This window comes from Terrapene carolina, unplaced genomic scaffold (genome assembly GCF_002925995.2).
Source record: "Terrapene carolina triunguis isolate 2854851 unplaced genomic scaffold, T_m_triunguis-2.0 Scaffold69, whole genome shotgun sequence".
Taxonomy (NCBI): Eukaryota; Metazoa; Chordata; order Testudines; family Emydidae; genus Terrapene; species Terrapene triunguis.
Window position 1 is genome coordinate 13994341 of NW_020664420.1, and position 13615 is coordinate 14007955.

Sequence of the window (13615 nt, forward strand, 5' to 3'; positions counted from 1 at the left end):
GAACAAAAACCGACTTCAGAGGATACTTACTATGTGACAGACCTGCACTTCTCTTGTTGCTAATTCATGTGTCAAGTAGTGGAATACAAATGTTCTCATCTGATTGGTTTTTAAAAAATATTTTTAAGACTCTCTCTCACACTGGGCGTATAGGATTCAATTGAAATTAAACTCTCAAATGTCAGTAGAACTCTGTTGCTGGTTTTAAAGCTGTCTCGTGGTCTGTTGTTTATAAACTGCTGAGAGAGTGTTAATATTTTTCTGACATCAGAGATTGTTTTTCTGTTCCTTTGGTTTTTATAGAATTATCATATTATTTTAGCTAGTCAGGAACCTGGTGGTTTTCTTTTTCTGTTCATGTTTGTATTGGTGGTAGTTTGGCATTTGGGGAGTTCTGAAAGGCACAAAGTGTAGGTAGGCTTCTGACTCCCACTGACATTCAGTTGAAGATCAATGCCTGCCATTTGTGTTTTTGAAAATCTCCCCTTTTGTTCTTAAAGTTTAATATTCACAGATAATAAAAGGTGATTTATAATATATATTTATAATATTCTTAGGCTATTATAAATATTCATATTATAACATATTAACCATGTAAATTACAATATTTAATATGTCAGGGGGTTGTATTTTAATGTAACAAGCTATAAAAAAGAACAACAGTTGCAAGAAAGGAACTATTATACCTTTGACAGGTATGTCATGAATAAAGATAATCTTCCTTCCTTCAGATATTTTAAAAACTTTAGCTTGAAATGTAAATGCAAAGACAAGTGGGAATTAATGCAAGAAATCTCCCCATCCTTTTTGCATTTTTATAGTGGCACATTGTCTTTACATTTGGCTAAATTGCTAGCAATATCTCTTACTGTACATAGTTATGGCTATTGTAAAAATGATACAGCACTTTACTGAAGTCATCTTTCAGACCAATGGAAAATTTCATACGATTTTAGCAAATCATTGAATCTCTGGAGAGATTCCAACTGGTAGCACTTTGGCTTAATCCTATTACTAATTCTTTTAATCTCCTAATGATCTCCCTGCGATACTGTATTAAATGTGCACACCTGTTGTGACTGAGTCTGTTACTTCAGCAGATAAAACAATATTAGGCATTTTTGGCTTTCCCTTCTCATACGTAGTCTTTAAATACCATATCATGGCTATAACAACCAATCTCTGTTCGCTGTTTCCAAGCAAAGTCCTAGCTTGAGTAGTTTTGTAAAACCCATGGCTTTAAAAATTAGTATGCTTGTTCAAATACCGGATTATTAACTTTCCTTCTGTTTTAGTGGCATACAGATTTAGTAGTCCTCTTATTAATGACTGTGATCCTGAATCCATCCAATCTGGCTGTGATGAGGTGAATCTCTCACTAAACAACATATTTTACAATATTTGATTCGGTTTGATATCTAGTTTTTCCCTTGCTTCTGTCATGTTTTATGTAGACTAATTTTTACCAATGCTCAATAAAATGCCAGACAGAAATCATAAAAGTCCAAATAAAATAAAATACAGAAGTGCAGTGGGTTAACAGTAAAGTATGTCTGAAATTTTGAAAATGCTCAAGATAAAGTTGAACTCAGAAACGTTTTGCATGGCTGAGAAGATTTCCTAAGAATCATGTAGTCCTGATTGAGCAGCCTGATGCATGTGAATAGTCCTATTGAGGTCAGTGGGACTAGGCATGTGTTTAGATACCTTGATGAATCGAGACCTTAGGATGGAATTAACTGATGTTCAAATGTTGCTGTGTATTTGAAAACAGGAAGTTAGTCTGAATTTGAAACAATAAATGTTCCTTATTTTGCTTTTTACGGTGGAAGAATCTCACAGGAAGCAAATGTATTAGAGCTAGAACTTTATTTCCAAGACTAAACAAAACAAGGACTTGAAATAAAATTTTAAAAACAGATAGTTTCTGAGTTTCTTGTAGAATGCCAAAGAATTACAACTCAGTAGGTAAAGATGCTGTCAGCCGTGTTAATTCTTGGTCATCAGATTTCAGTGGAGGCCTGATTCTGTAGAAGGGAAGGAACAAAACTTTAAAATATGACTGAAGAATATCTGAAGTAAAGCCAGACCCCTTGTGGCTAATTGCAAGACATTAAAATTCTAAATTAAGGTCTCTAAGATATCCAGTGAATGTATGATAATAGAAGGGAAATGTATTACCTACACAATTAATATTTTTATGAATATTTAAGCGTCCACATTTTGCACTATTTGTTACCCGCTGAGTCCAAAGAAAGATCTTAAAGTAAAAGCATTGCATTAGCCAAATAGTGTCTTCAGCTCCATCAGATGCAGACAATATCTTATTCTATGTGTTCTGAAGAATGTGGTGAGCTGTTACTGTCATACACCCACACCTATTTCTTACATCACGCTTCAGTGGCGTCGGTATATAGGAAAGTAATTTAGAACCCAATGGATGGTTATGATAGACCTCCCTTCCCTCCATAGTGAACAGGTACATTAGATTTATATAGGAGTTATTGTTAATTCTTCCCTCCTTCATATTGCTCCTCAAGATCCCTTTCTACTCTGCTAACTTCTTCTTCACTTCTCTCCTGGGTTTTTTTTGTTTTTTTTATTTGTAACTCACTTGTTGCACCTTGCCTTAAATTAGCTTTCAGAGTGAGATACTACGTTTGCCGTGTGACTGTGTAGTACCTAGGACAATAGGTTTCTTCATCCCAGTGGGGACCTTAGAGCACTACCACATTAAAAATGATAAATAATAACAAAAATAGTTGTCAGATACTTGGACAATATTTTACTGTTATTACTTACACAGAGGTATAGATAGATATGGAATGTAATGACAAATACACGAAGATAAAAAATGGGCCCTAATTCTTAGTTTAAATTGTTACAATCTAATAACATTTATCACATATTTTCAATATTCATCCTGCACTCACTATAATATTTGGTTTAGATGCCACAACATATTTAGTAAATAACATACTGACCACACCAGTAATTGGACGGTGGTTTACAGTAATGTACACTAGTACATAACATCTTTTTACAGCAATTGAAAACCTCTGACACGTAAGTGCATATATATTAAACGTTTTCTGAGAAATAAGGAAGCAAAATATTTAGGATTTTTTCACTTGCCAAGAAATGCTTATTGTTTAGAGAAAAGATGGTGTTTATTCCACTGTTATAAAACTACAGGCCATATTCAGTCCTGTTGAAAAGGGGTACAGTACCTCTGAAACCTATTTATTCCAGGATTTAATATGGCCCCTGGCAAGTACATTGTGAAAGTTACTGCACATTACAAGAAACATACACCACACTCTTCCATTCTATGGAGCTGCTGGTCATTATGGCATATTAGGGCTAAACTCCACCAATAACATTACAGCTGTGTAATGTGACTGATGTAGTGCAGGGTGCAGTACCACCTGCTGTCCCTGGGACGCTCTTGGTAGGGCTGAACCCTAGTTCTAGTGGCAGCCCCTGGCTCCCAGGGGTGGAATTCTGTGTCAATGGCACACAGACTGCAGGCAGCAGAGGAAGGTGGCGCAGAGCAGGGAATACAAGCTTCTACAGGAGTAGGCCAACAGAGGCAGACTCTACACATGTTCCTTTGCCGCTTCTGCTCCTTCTTTTCCACTCCACGGAGATGGGGTGTTAGATTAGGAGGAGGAAGTGTTCTGAGCCTGAGGATGTTTTCTAAGCCCTGGCAGGTTGTAAATCTGAGGGGTGGGCTGGACTGTATTGTGATCCTGGAAGTGTTTGGTGAGAGAGGGCTCTGTGCCATGGAGAAAGTAAGTAGATAGAAAGAAGAAGGGTTATTAGCCTAGAGGATAGGGTACAATGAAGGGGTGCGAAGAGGTGTTTTGGGGCAGGTGGGGGTTGCAGTGTCACAAACTCTCATGATTTTATAGCAAGTCCCATGATATCTGGTGATTTTCATAAAACCCCAGCTTCGGGAATTACTTGACTTACGTAAAAATCTAAGATTTCGTTTTTAAAATAATTAAAAGCAAGTTTCTGAGCTTCGTGGTTGTGGAGGCTCCACAACCAGAGGGCAAATAAAAAATCCCAGCTTTATTATTTTTAAAATCTCATGGTTTTTAAGCCAATCTCATGGGTTGGGGAGGCGGAGTTGTGGCCTTGACTCATGATTTTTGCATGCTTCAGTTTGGCAATACTCTGGTTGGATTGGAGGGAGCTGAGGTGGCTTGAGGGTGTTCTCAGTTAGGAGGGGAAGAGTTTGGGTTGGCAGGGTTAAATGGAGTCAGATGCTGGATTAGGTTGTAGGTGAACTGTGCATGGATAGGGAGTGGAGTTGAAAAGTAGGTTGGATGGAGAGAAGTTGGGCCTAACAGAGAACAGTAAAGGGACCGCATTACCCATTAACATCTGAATTTTTCATTCTGAAACAGAGAGAGAGAGTTGGAGAGGAAGGGAGGAAGTGTGTGTGCAGATTGCTACCTGCAACCCCACCTCTAATTTGGGGCATGTCTGCCACTGCTACTATAACAGCATTATTTATTCAGTTTGACCAAAACTCCTCAGGTAATAAAATGAAGTGGCTGCTGAGATGGAAGTTGTCCTTTTGCCCACCACAGCTTTTTCATGTACAATAATAGCCCAGTACTAAGAGCATAGATTCCACTAAGCTGCCAAGTGTGTTTATGGGTACATCAGCTGGATTTGCAGGAGTGGAATTGCTGTCGAATCTAAATTTAGATGTAGATTGGCTGCTTTGAAATCATTATCTGTTAGCTAAATTCTGCTGTTTGGAAGCTTAGAAAGTGTGAGTCATAGGATTAAAAATATTTAACTGTGTATGTATTTTTACAGAAATAAATGTTCATCACTTGCAAACTCTCTAAAAGGGGTTGGAGGCATGTTAAATAGATATTACGGCCAACAGATTAAAACATACTATTAAGAAAAAAATTGAGAAGGATAATATGGTAGAAAAAAACAAATGAAAAGTAAAGAAGACTAAAATAGTCAAGAACTGAATGCAAACGGACTAGAATTGGTTGGGGGGGGGGGGGGTTATTATTATCTAAAGGTGAAAACAAAAATATCTATTTTCCAAGGAAGTTTTTGTATTAAAAAAATAACAAAAACAAAATTTTGTTATGCAGACTGATTCTTCTTTACAAGAAAAAAAGCTGACTCAGCTGTCTGTCTAAATGGGCACTTGAAATCCAGTAAGGAAATGAATGCTGTCTGCTTTGGTCCAGCAGTTTGTGATGTTCTCATTTCTTAAAAAAAATCTGCTTCCAACATGTGGATTGTACCCAGGCAGTGGAGCAGCAGAACTAATGAGGGATAAAGCAATTTGTATTAAAATCTTTTCCTTCCCCCCTCATAAATGTTCAGATACTACTTTTTTGTTTGGTTGTTTTTAGTACATATTTTTCTGCGAGAATAAATATAAAGTCTTGAGTTTACTGATTGTATGAAACAGTTTTACAAAATTCCTGTGACAAATACTTTATTAAGTCTGGCAAGTAAAATTTGACATGGCTGGTGTAAAATGTGGGTATGAATTTAGTTAAGTGGTCCCCTGCCATAGTCACTGAATATCATTCAACCTTACATACCTTATATCAAGTTCATATTCTTTAGACCTTGAGGGTGTCTATTTGCCCATAGCATTATCAGTTCTCACACAAAATACTCATTCTTCCCTCTCCTGGAGTGCAGTCTTTACATGTGGCTGGGCCAGTGTTTCCAACACCTTTTTTTTTACCCTTAATGAGGAGTGATAAGACAGAATAATTTCAGTGCTGGCCTTAACTGATGGATCTGAAAGCCCAGAAATCAAAGAGATTGATCAGGCTGGTGCCAGGGAAGGGGAATAAGAGGCTTGGTATTGAGGCTAGAAACCTTCCAACTTCCCAGTGCAGCCAAGCAGTCAGAGATCTTCCCACCCACCTTCTGATGGATCTTGGGGATGGAGTGTTCTGTATTGACAGAGAACAGGACATAAGTTAAGGTATGGGATAACAGTCTTAGCAGCTTTTTATGCTCTAATGTGCTATGTCCCTGACTGTGCAGGTCCTTTTAATAGCAATAGTGCATGGATGGAGGAGCAGTGGTGGGCAGAAGTTGTGGGAAGATAGTATAAAATTCTGAGGCCCTAAGTTATTGACCTCAGAATATTGTCCCAAAATTAGTTTCAAAGTGGGTAATAGGAGAGGGCTCTGGCAGATGTCAATGATACCACTGGTGGGAATAGGTATGAAGAACCTTCTCTGGGGGTCACAGTTCCTGCCACATGGAATGACCTGGTGAAGGTATTTGCTTTTGGGGCACTGGGTCTCTGGGGAAATTAGATGATGGCTGTATCTGTAGGCAGTCGGAGCCTTGTGGTTTGCATTTGGGAGTACAGGGATCTGGGATGCCAGGATATGTTTTATTTGTCAAGTAAATTAGTTAATACGTATGCAACTGCATGCTTTTAAATTTATACTGGCTTTATGTGAGGTTTTCTGGACTGACGACAAGAGGATGGACAACTGTGTGGATGGTGCAGGCAGACAAGGCCAGATTGTGACCTTCTCTTTCCTGAGTTGCAGCAGATGCTGAGGCCAATCTTGTGAATCCGGCCCTAAATTTATGCACTTATTCCTTCAAAACAGAGACCCAAAAGTATAATCCAGACTCTTCATTCCCTTCAAGCCCTTTACCCCATTATACTGTATCAAAACTAACAATCCACTTTTTTACAGCCTGTTATGTGCTGTATTTCTTCCGGACTACCATTTTGCATCATAGAAATGAGTGCATGATTGTTGTATTTGTATAGTTGATGCAGCACTCTAGGTCCTTCAAGAAGAAAGGTGATATATCAGTGTAAGATGTTGTTAGTGGTGGTGTTTTAAGCCATATATATGGTCAGCACCATATTTTTACAGAATGACTCTAGCAGTCTCACATAGAACCTGCTAGAGTGAGATTTAACTATCGAGAATATAATAATGGGCACTTTTACTTTTTTAAGGTCTGATTTGTGTTTTATCGGAAAGATATTCTGAAGTTCCAAAGGGTTTGACTTTGGAATAAGGAGATTGACATTGTGTGTCATGTTAGAGGTGTAATAATTGTCTGGACTTTGAAAGTGACTTTGTGTTTTAAAGTAATGCTGTGCTCATGCACTGCATAAAGTATCATGTGACATTAAGAAATACATCATAGTTCTCAATTCTTCCTCAGCTGGAAGAATATTATTGCCCTTAATACCTATTGTGATTCATAGCTTCTTATGTAAAGATACTGTCATTAGTTTGGCGGCTTTTTCCTTATCTTTTTTAATAATCCTGTGTAACTGAGTGGCCCTCACAGGCACCCCTTGGTGATCCCTTGCCTCAGTTTCCATTTTGAGTTCCCAGAAACTCTATGGAAGCATGTTCTCAAGTCAATCAATATAACTTATTAACCAAACATAGTGCAAAAGTCCCAGAGCATAGTCCATATTATCCCAGTGCAAGGAGTCCTTAGAATCACACATCCTCTTGGCCATTTACATAACACATACTTGGTTCCAATGTCTTCTGCCACACCCAGACTCGTTGCAAATCCTCCTTCATCCCTCTACCAGAACAGCCACTCTAGCCCTTCCTTCTGGGGTCAACCCCACTCTTCCCAGCGGGATCTCCCACAGCCTCTCAATTCGGACCCTCTCTTAGGCCTCAGCTCTGCAGCAAAGAAACACCAGTGAGTAAACCCCTCTGCTGCTCCCCCCTCCTTCAGACCACTCTGACCCTTGTCTCTGGCTCTCTGTCTTAGAGCCAGCAGGCATTTCCCTCTGCTGCTCTTCCTGACATCAACCCTCTCCAGCTCTCGGGGGCAGGGGAGAGGAGAACACCAACAAGAAAACCCCTTGCTGCACATCTGCCTTCAACCCTCTCCCAGGAACCTCTCTTTGGCAACTCGCATCTCCTGCTCTGTCTCCTGACTCACTCAGTCTGCTCTGACACACTGGATCTCACCTGGTCTCCTAAAGCCCCCTACGTGCTACCCTGCCTCTTAGTTGGCCCATCTTGGAACATGTGGACTGAAACAGGAGAGCTGCACCCAGTTTCATTTAACTGCACCCCTTCCCTCCTGTTACATCCTGTCTTCCCTTTCTGATGTCCAAGCAGAAATATTTGTTTACTGCTCAGTGCAGAAAGGTTCTTATTTAACCATTCTGTATCTAAGAGTTGTCCGTCTTTGTTATTTTATTATAACAAAATTCATGTTTATTAAAATATCTTATAACGCCTGTGCATGCTGTTACCTAACTTGATAAACAAGTCTCCTAAATCCTGAGATATAAAATGTCTAGCTAGAGTGCTGCATTATTTTATTAAGAGTCAGTTGGGGTTTTTTTGCTAAATGAAAAGTGTGTTGGAGACTAGTAACCAAAAGATAGCTTAATAAAATCTCTTCAAGCACTAATATTAATGACCAGTTAACTTTCACATCATGAAAGCAGGTCAGATCTCACCTGTTCCTTGTTATAATGTTCAATGCAGGTTCTACATGGTCAGCTATTATGAGCGGAGTCACAGAATAGCAGTTGGAGCTCGCCATGGTTCAGTGGCCCTGTACGACATCCGGACTGGAAAATGTCAGGTAAATAAATCATTGTGACTTTCTCCCCACAGTGTGTATGGAAGTTATTGAAAGGAAAGAGAGACTAGCTCTGCGCCAGTTGACATGCTGAGCTGCTGGAACATTATGGAGAATGCTAAGGGGATCAATAGTTTAATGAAGGACTCAAAGTATATAGAGCCCTACTGTCTTCATTCACTGTGACTGAATGGCTGCCATAGATGGGTTAATAACAGAAACCCCAAATAAGGTGTTACTTGTGACAAACTCCTCTGAAATAAATCTCTTGTATTTGAATTCTGATTTTATATTTGTCTGATTTTCAGTATAAAGAAAATTTACTGGTTATTTTTTTCTACCATTCCCCTTTATAAAATACACCGGTATTTCAATTATATTAACTTTTCTGGTATTAAACAAAATGTGTAGTTAGAAGAGCATGATAATATCAACCCAAAACAATAGGTTGCATAGTCAGGTTATGCTTCAGGGTAAATTTTTCAGTCTTTATATTGGAATGATTAGGACTTAGTTCAATATTATTTTGTAGTTGATAATTTTTTCATAAAATAGAATTGTTCATATTCTCTCTTATTATTGGTAATATGTTAAAGCCCTGGTAGAATTCCAAAAGCTGTTAGATTAAATGTAAACTAATTATTTTAACTAGGGCTGTCAATTAATTGCGGTTTTAACGCAAATAAGTTAACTAGATTAAAAAAGTTAGTCATGATTAATTGCAGTTTTGATCCCACTGTTAAACAATATAATATCAATTTAAATTTATTATAAATATTTTTGGATGCTTTTCTACATTTTCAGACATATTGATTTCAATTACAACATAGGATACACAGTGAACAGTGCTCACTTTACACTATTATTTTTATTACAAATATTTTCACTATAAAAAAGATAAAAGAAATAGTACTTTTCAATTCACCTCATACAAGTACTGTGGTGCAATCTTTATCATGAAAGTACAGCTTACAAATGTAGACTTTTTTTTACATAACTGCTCTCAAAAACAAAACAATGTAAAACTTGAGCGCCTACAAGTCCACTCAGTTCTATTTCTTGTTCAGCCAGTCACTCAGACAAACAAGTTTGTTTACATTTACAGGAGATAATGCTGCCCGCTTCTTATATACAATGTCAGCTGAAAGCGAGAACAGCATTTGCATGGCACTGGTGTAGCCGGCGTTGCAAAGTATTTATGTGCCAGATGTGCTAAACATTCATATGCCCCTTCATGCTTCGACTTGTAGATTTTTTTTTAAATCTTTTTTATAGTGCAAATATTTGTAATCAAAAATAATAATTAGGGCTGTCAATCACAGTTAATGCATTCAATTAACTCAAAACAAATTAACGCATTATTTTTTTAACGAGCGTTAATCACACAGCAGGCTGACGTGCTCAGGGGAGGCACTGCTGCGTGTTTCTGGGGCACGGGTGCCCCTCCTCCCGCTGCCCTGTTCCACTGCTGCTCCCGCCTTATTTCCCCCCTACCCATGGAGCCACCCCCTGGCCAAGCTGCTCCCGACTGGGAGCCTGCCTCCTGTTTGCTGTGAAGAACGGAGATGGGGGGTTGATGTCGAGGTGTTTCCCCTCCCCTCGCCCATGTACCCTGTCGCTGTTGAGCTGGGATTGGGGAACAGGGGGAGCCTATCCGCTGCTGGCTCAGGAGTGACTGCTGCCAACAGCAGCTGCAGCAGGCTGAAAAAGCATTCAGGCTCCTGAGTGCAGTGCTTAAAGAGATAGCGCTCCCCCAACACACACACGCACTTCCCCCCCAACACACACACACTTCCCCCAAACACCAAAAATGGTATTCTGTTATAGTTTAACAGTGCAATTAAAATGGCAATTAATCACAACTATTTTTTTAATCTCGCAATTAATTATGATTATTTTTTTTAATCATTTGCCAGCTCTAATTTTAACTACTTTTTGTTTTGTGTTTTTTATTTGCTCTTTCTAATTTTGTGTATAAATATAATGCTGCGTGTAGTTTCCAGATAGACAGCGGTGGAGTCTGAAATCCTCTGTTTATTTATAGAACAGGAAAACAGCAAAGACAATGGTACATTTCCTCATGCTTCCTCACCTCTTACCTGGAAGGACTACCTCTAGGAGTAAGAGGATAGTTCAGTGTCCATTCCCAGCATCTGATCCTTGACTTCTCAGCTGAGATTACTAGCAAGGTTGTCATTTGTGGTAGTATTTATTACGTGAACATCTGTCCATTGGGAATTGGTTTGAGTCTGAGATCACCAAATTTCTTTTACAAAGAGCCATATGATGGCAACAGACTTTATCAGCTGACAACCTAGAGGTGAAAGCCTCCACTTCCTATTTCTAATCCCCTCAGCCATCAGCTCCTTTACATATCCTGTTTGGCTTAAATATTGAATCAGTTCCATAAGACTTGCAAAGCTTTAGTAACATACAGATCAGACTGACAGTTGACATTTTTAAAGTGATTTGTTTGTAATATCACCTGAAAGCTAAAGAAATTACTAGCTCTGATTATGTAAATCTCCTGGCCTTTATGGAAGGCTGGCCTGGATTTTAATCATTGATTGTGTTCCATCACTACAAACTGTGAGTTATTTTCAACCCTGTTATCACATGAGCCTTGACGTATCAAACCATGGAAGGCTGTTTGATCTGGATAATGTTATTTCTTGCCTAAAGAAGCTATCCCATTCTGCAGTTTTCAGACCTTGGCTACGGCCTACCTTCTCACTGCAAAGGCACGGTCAGTTCCTTCCTTTTCTCTCAAAATATGTTTTCTTGACCCTCTTTGCCAAGCGTGCTATGAACATTGCATCACTTTCCACTCCAACCATTCAGCAATCAAGGTCATAGTATGGCTTTGTATTGAGCATTTCTGTCCATTCAGAAACTCGTCATGACATCTTTGTTGTGTACTTGGTTTCACTGGAAGCTGGGAGTGAAAAACCCCAAATAACCTCTAAGTCTGGTTCTTTCTTGCCTGTGGGCTAGTCCATATACATTTTATGCTAATTTTTAAGTATTTAACCATCCACTTCACTATAGCTCTGTTGTGCCTGTATATTCCCATTTAAGGAAAATGACAACGTACCCAATTCTTTAATTTAGCTATTACATTTGTCCTTCACTTTGAATTTTTAAATTTTCAACTTTGTATTCATTTACTAAAATGACTCCTGGATAAACACATGGGTATTTTTATTTCTGAAGTAACTCTAATTTTGGGAAGTATGTCCCCACAATAGGATTTCCAAAATGTGCCATAAAATGTCTTAAATTATCTACTGGTCTAAAATAGTTAAAAAGCATCAGAGGTGTTGATAGACAGGCTAGTTAAGTGCTTACAGCTACATGTATGCGTGTGGTTGCATCTGCAGTTAAAATCTTCCCCCTGGATTGGTTTGCCCTTGGTTTGGCAGACATGCTAAAGTATCTTATCTTGCTGATATAGTGCCCTCTCCCCCCCCTCATTCTTTTAAAATGCATTCTATATAATAACCATTGGCTATGTTGAAAGAGATTGTCTCTGGCTAATGTTTGCAAGTCATTTATCTATAAACACCCTGTTTTTATTTTTAGTTGACATTTTAATTGTATTAGATTACTGGAACCTAATCCCGATTTGTTTCAATAAATGGTTTGAAGAATACTGTAGTTAATTGAACATTTTAGTAGAATATTTAAGACCACCATTCAGTAACAGATTTAAAGGTGGCAATTTTGCAACAGAAGAGCTTCAAAAACAGACTCCAACGGGAAACTGCTGAACTTGAATTGATATGCAAACTAGATACTATCAATTTAGGCTTAAATAGAGACTGGGAGTGGCTGAGCCATTACACACATTGAATCTATTTCCCCCATGTTAGGTATCCTCACAGCTTCTTGTCAAACTGTCTTAAATGGGCTATCTTGATTATCACTACAAAAGTTTTTTTTCTCCTGCTGACAACAGTTCATCTTAATTAATTAGCTTCTTAGAGTTGGTTGGGCAACTCCCACCTTTTCATGTTCTCTGTATGTATATATATCTCCTTACTATATGTTCCATTCTATGCATCCGATGAAGTGGGCTGTAGCCCACCAAAGCTTATGCTCTAATAAATTTGTTAGTCTCTAAGGTGCCACAAGTACTCCTGTTCTTTATGCGGATACAGACTAACACGGCTGCTACTCTGAAACCTGTTTCCTTACTATCCTTCAGACTCTAAATAAATCATGTGAAGGGGCAGATAACTTTGGTTGGCTGGAAAGGGCATCCAGAGTAATTAAATATGACCATTTGCAGTTTTGATTTTTTTAAAAAGTATGTCATAATGTCAGAAAAATTTGCATCACAAATATGAGAAATGATTAGGGGGGAAAACAAAAGCCATCAGTTGACTTTAGGCTTCATGTTCAGAATCTGATCCTTTGAGGTGCTCCTCATCCCATATCCCCTATGGAAAGGTGCTCAACATTCATGGACTCAAACCCCTCCATTTCTTAATATAGATAATTTTACTACAGCTAGAAAGAACCCTCTGTGATGCGGAAGAAGAGGGGAAAAGAAGTGGGGCAACAGGAGAGAGGTTAGCTTACTGAAGAGCAGAGGAGATATTTATAGGCTTTGACTGGCTCTAAGGCTGAATCCTGTAACATTTTTTAAAAGAGGAAAATATCTACCATCAGACAGGAAGGATGGGAAATATTGAGAAAGACAGTAAAAAACAGTCCTCTCCAATTTCCTCTTTCACTTTGCCTATTTAACATATTTTAGTGAGGGTATTTTGATCCTGAGATAGTTATTAAAATGGTGCCTGATTTACAGATTGAGGATGAACAGAATAGTCTTCCCAGCAATGAAAATAAGGAGTAGTCTGATGACAATCTTATATTATTCCAATTTAAAGATTTAACAGTTACATATTTATAAGGGCTCTTCTGTCTGTCTCTATGGAATTATAAAGTACACACAGAAGGTGTTTGAACACTTACTTGAAGGATGCTTCAAGAATCCAGC

The 13615-nt window shown here is 38.4% G+C and overlaps 1 protein-coding gene across 1 annotated transcript in view; it reads left to right on the plus strand.

Annotated features, from left to right (window-relative positions):
• The window catches only part of WDR7 (WD repeat domain 7), a 437463-nt gene that overhangs the window by 366243 nt on the left and 57605 nt on the right, over positions 1-13615 (plus strand). Inside the window, exon 26 of the mRNA XM_029910906.1 lies at positions 8514-8613. Coding sequence (XP_029766766.1) covers positions 8514-8613 — 100 coding nt within the window. The remainder of the gene's footprint in view (positions 1-8513; positions 8614-13615) is intronic.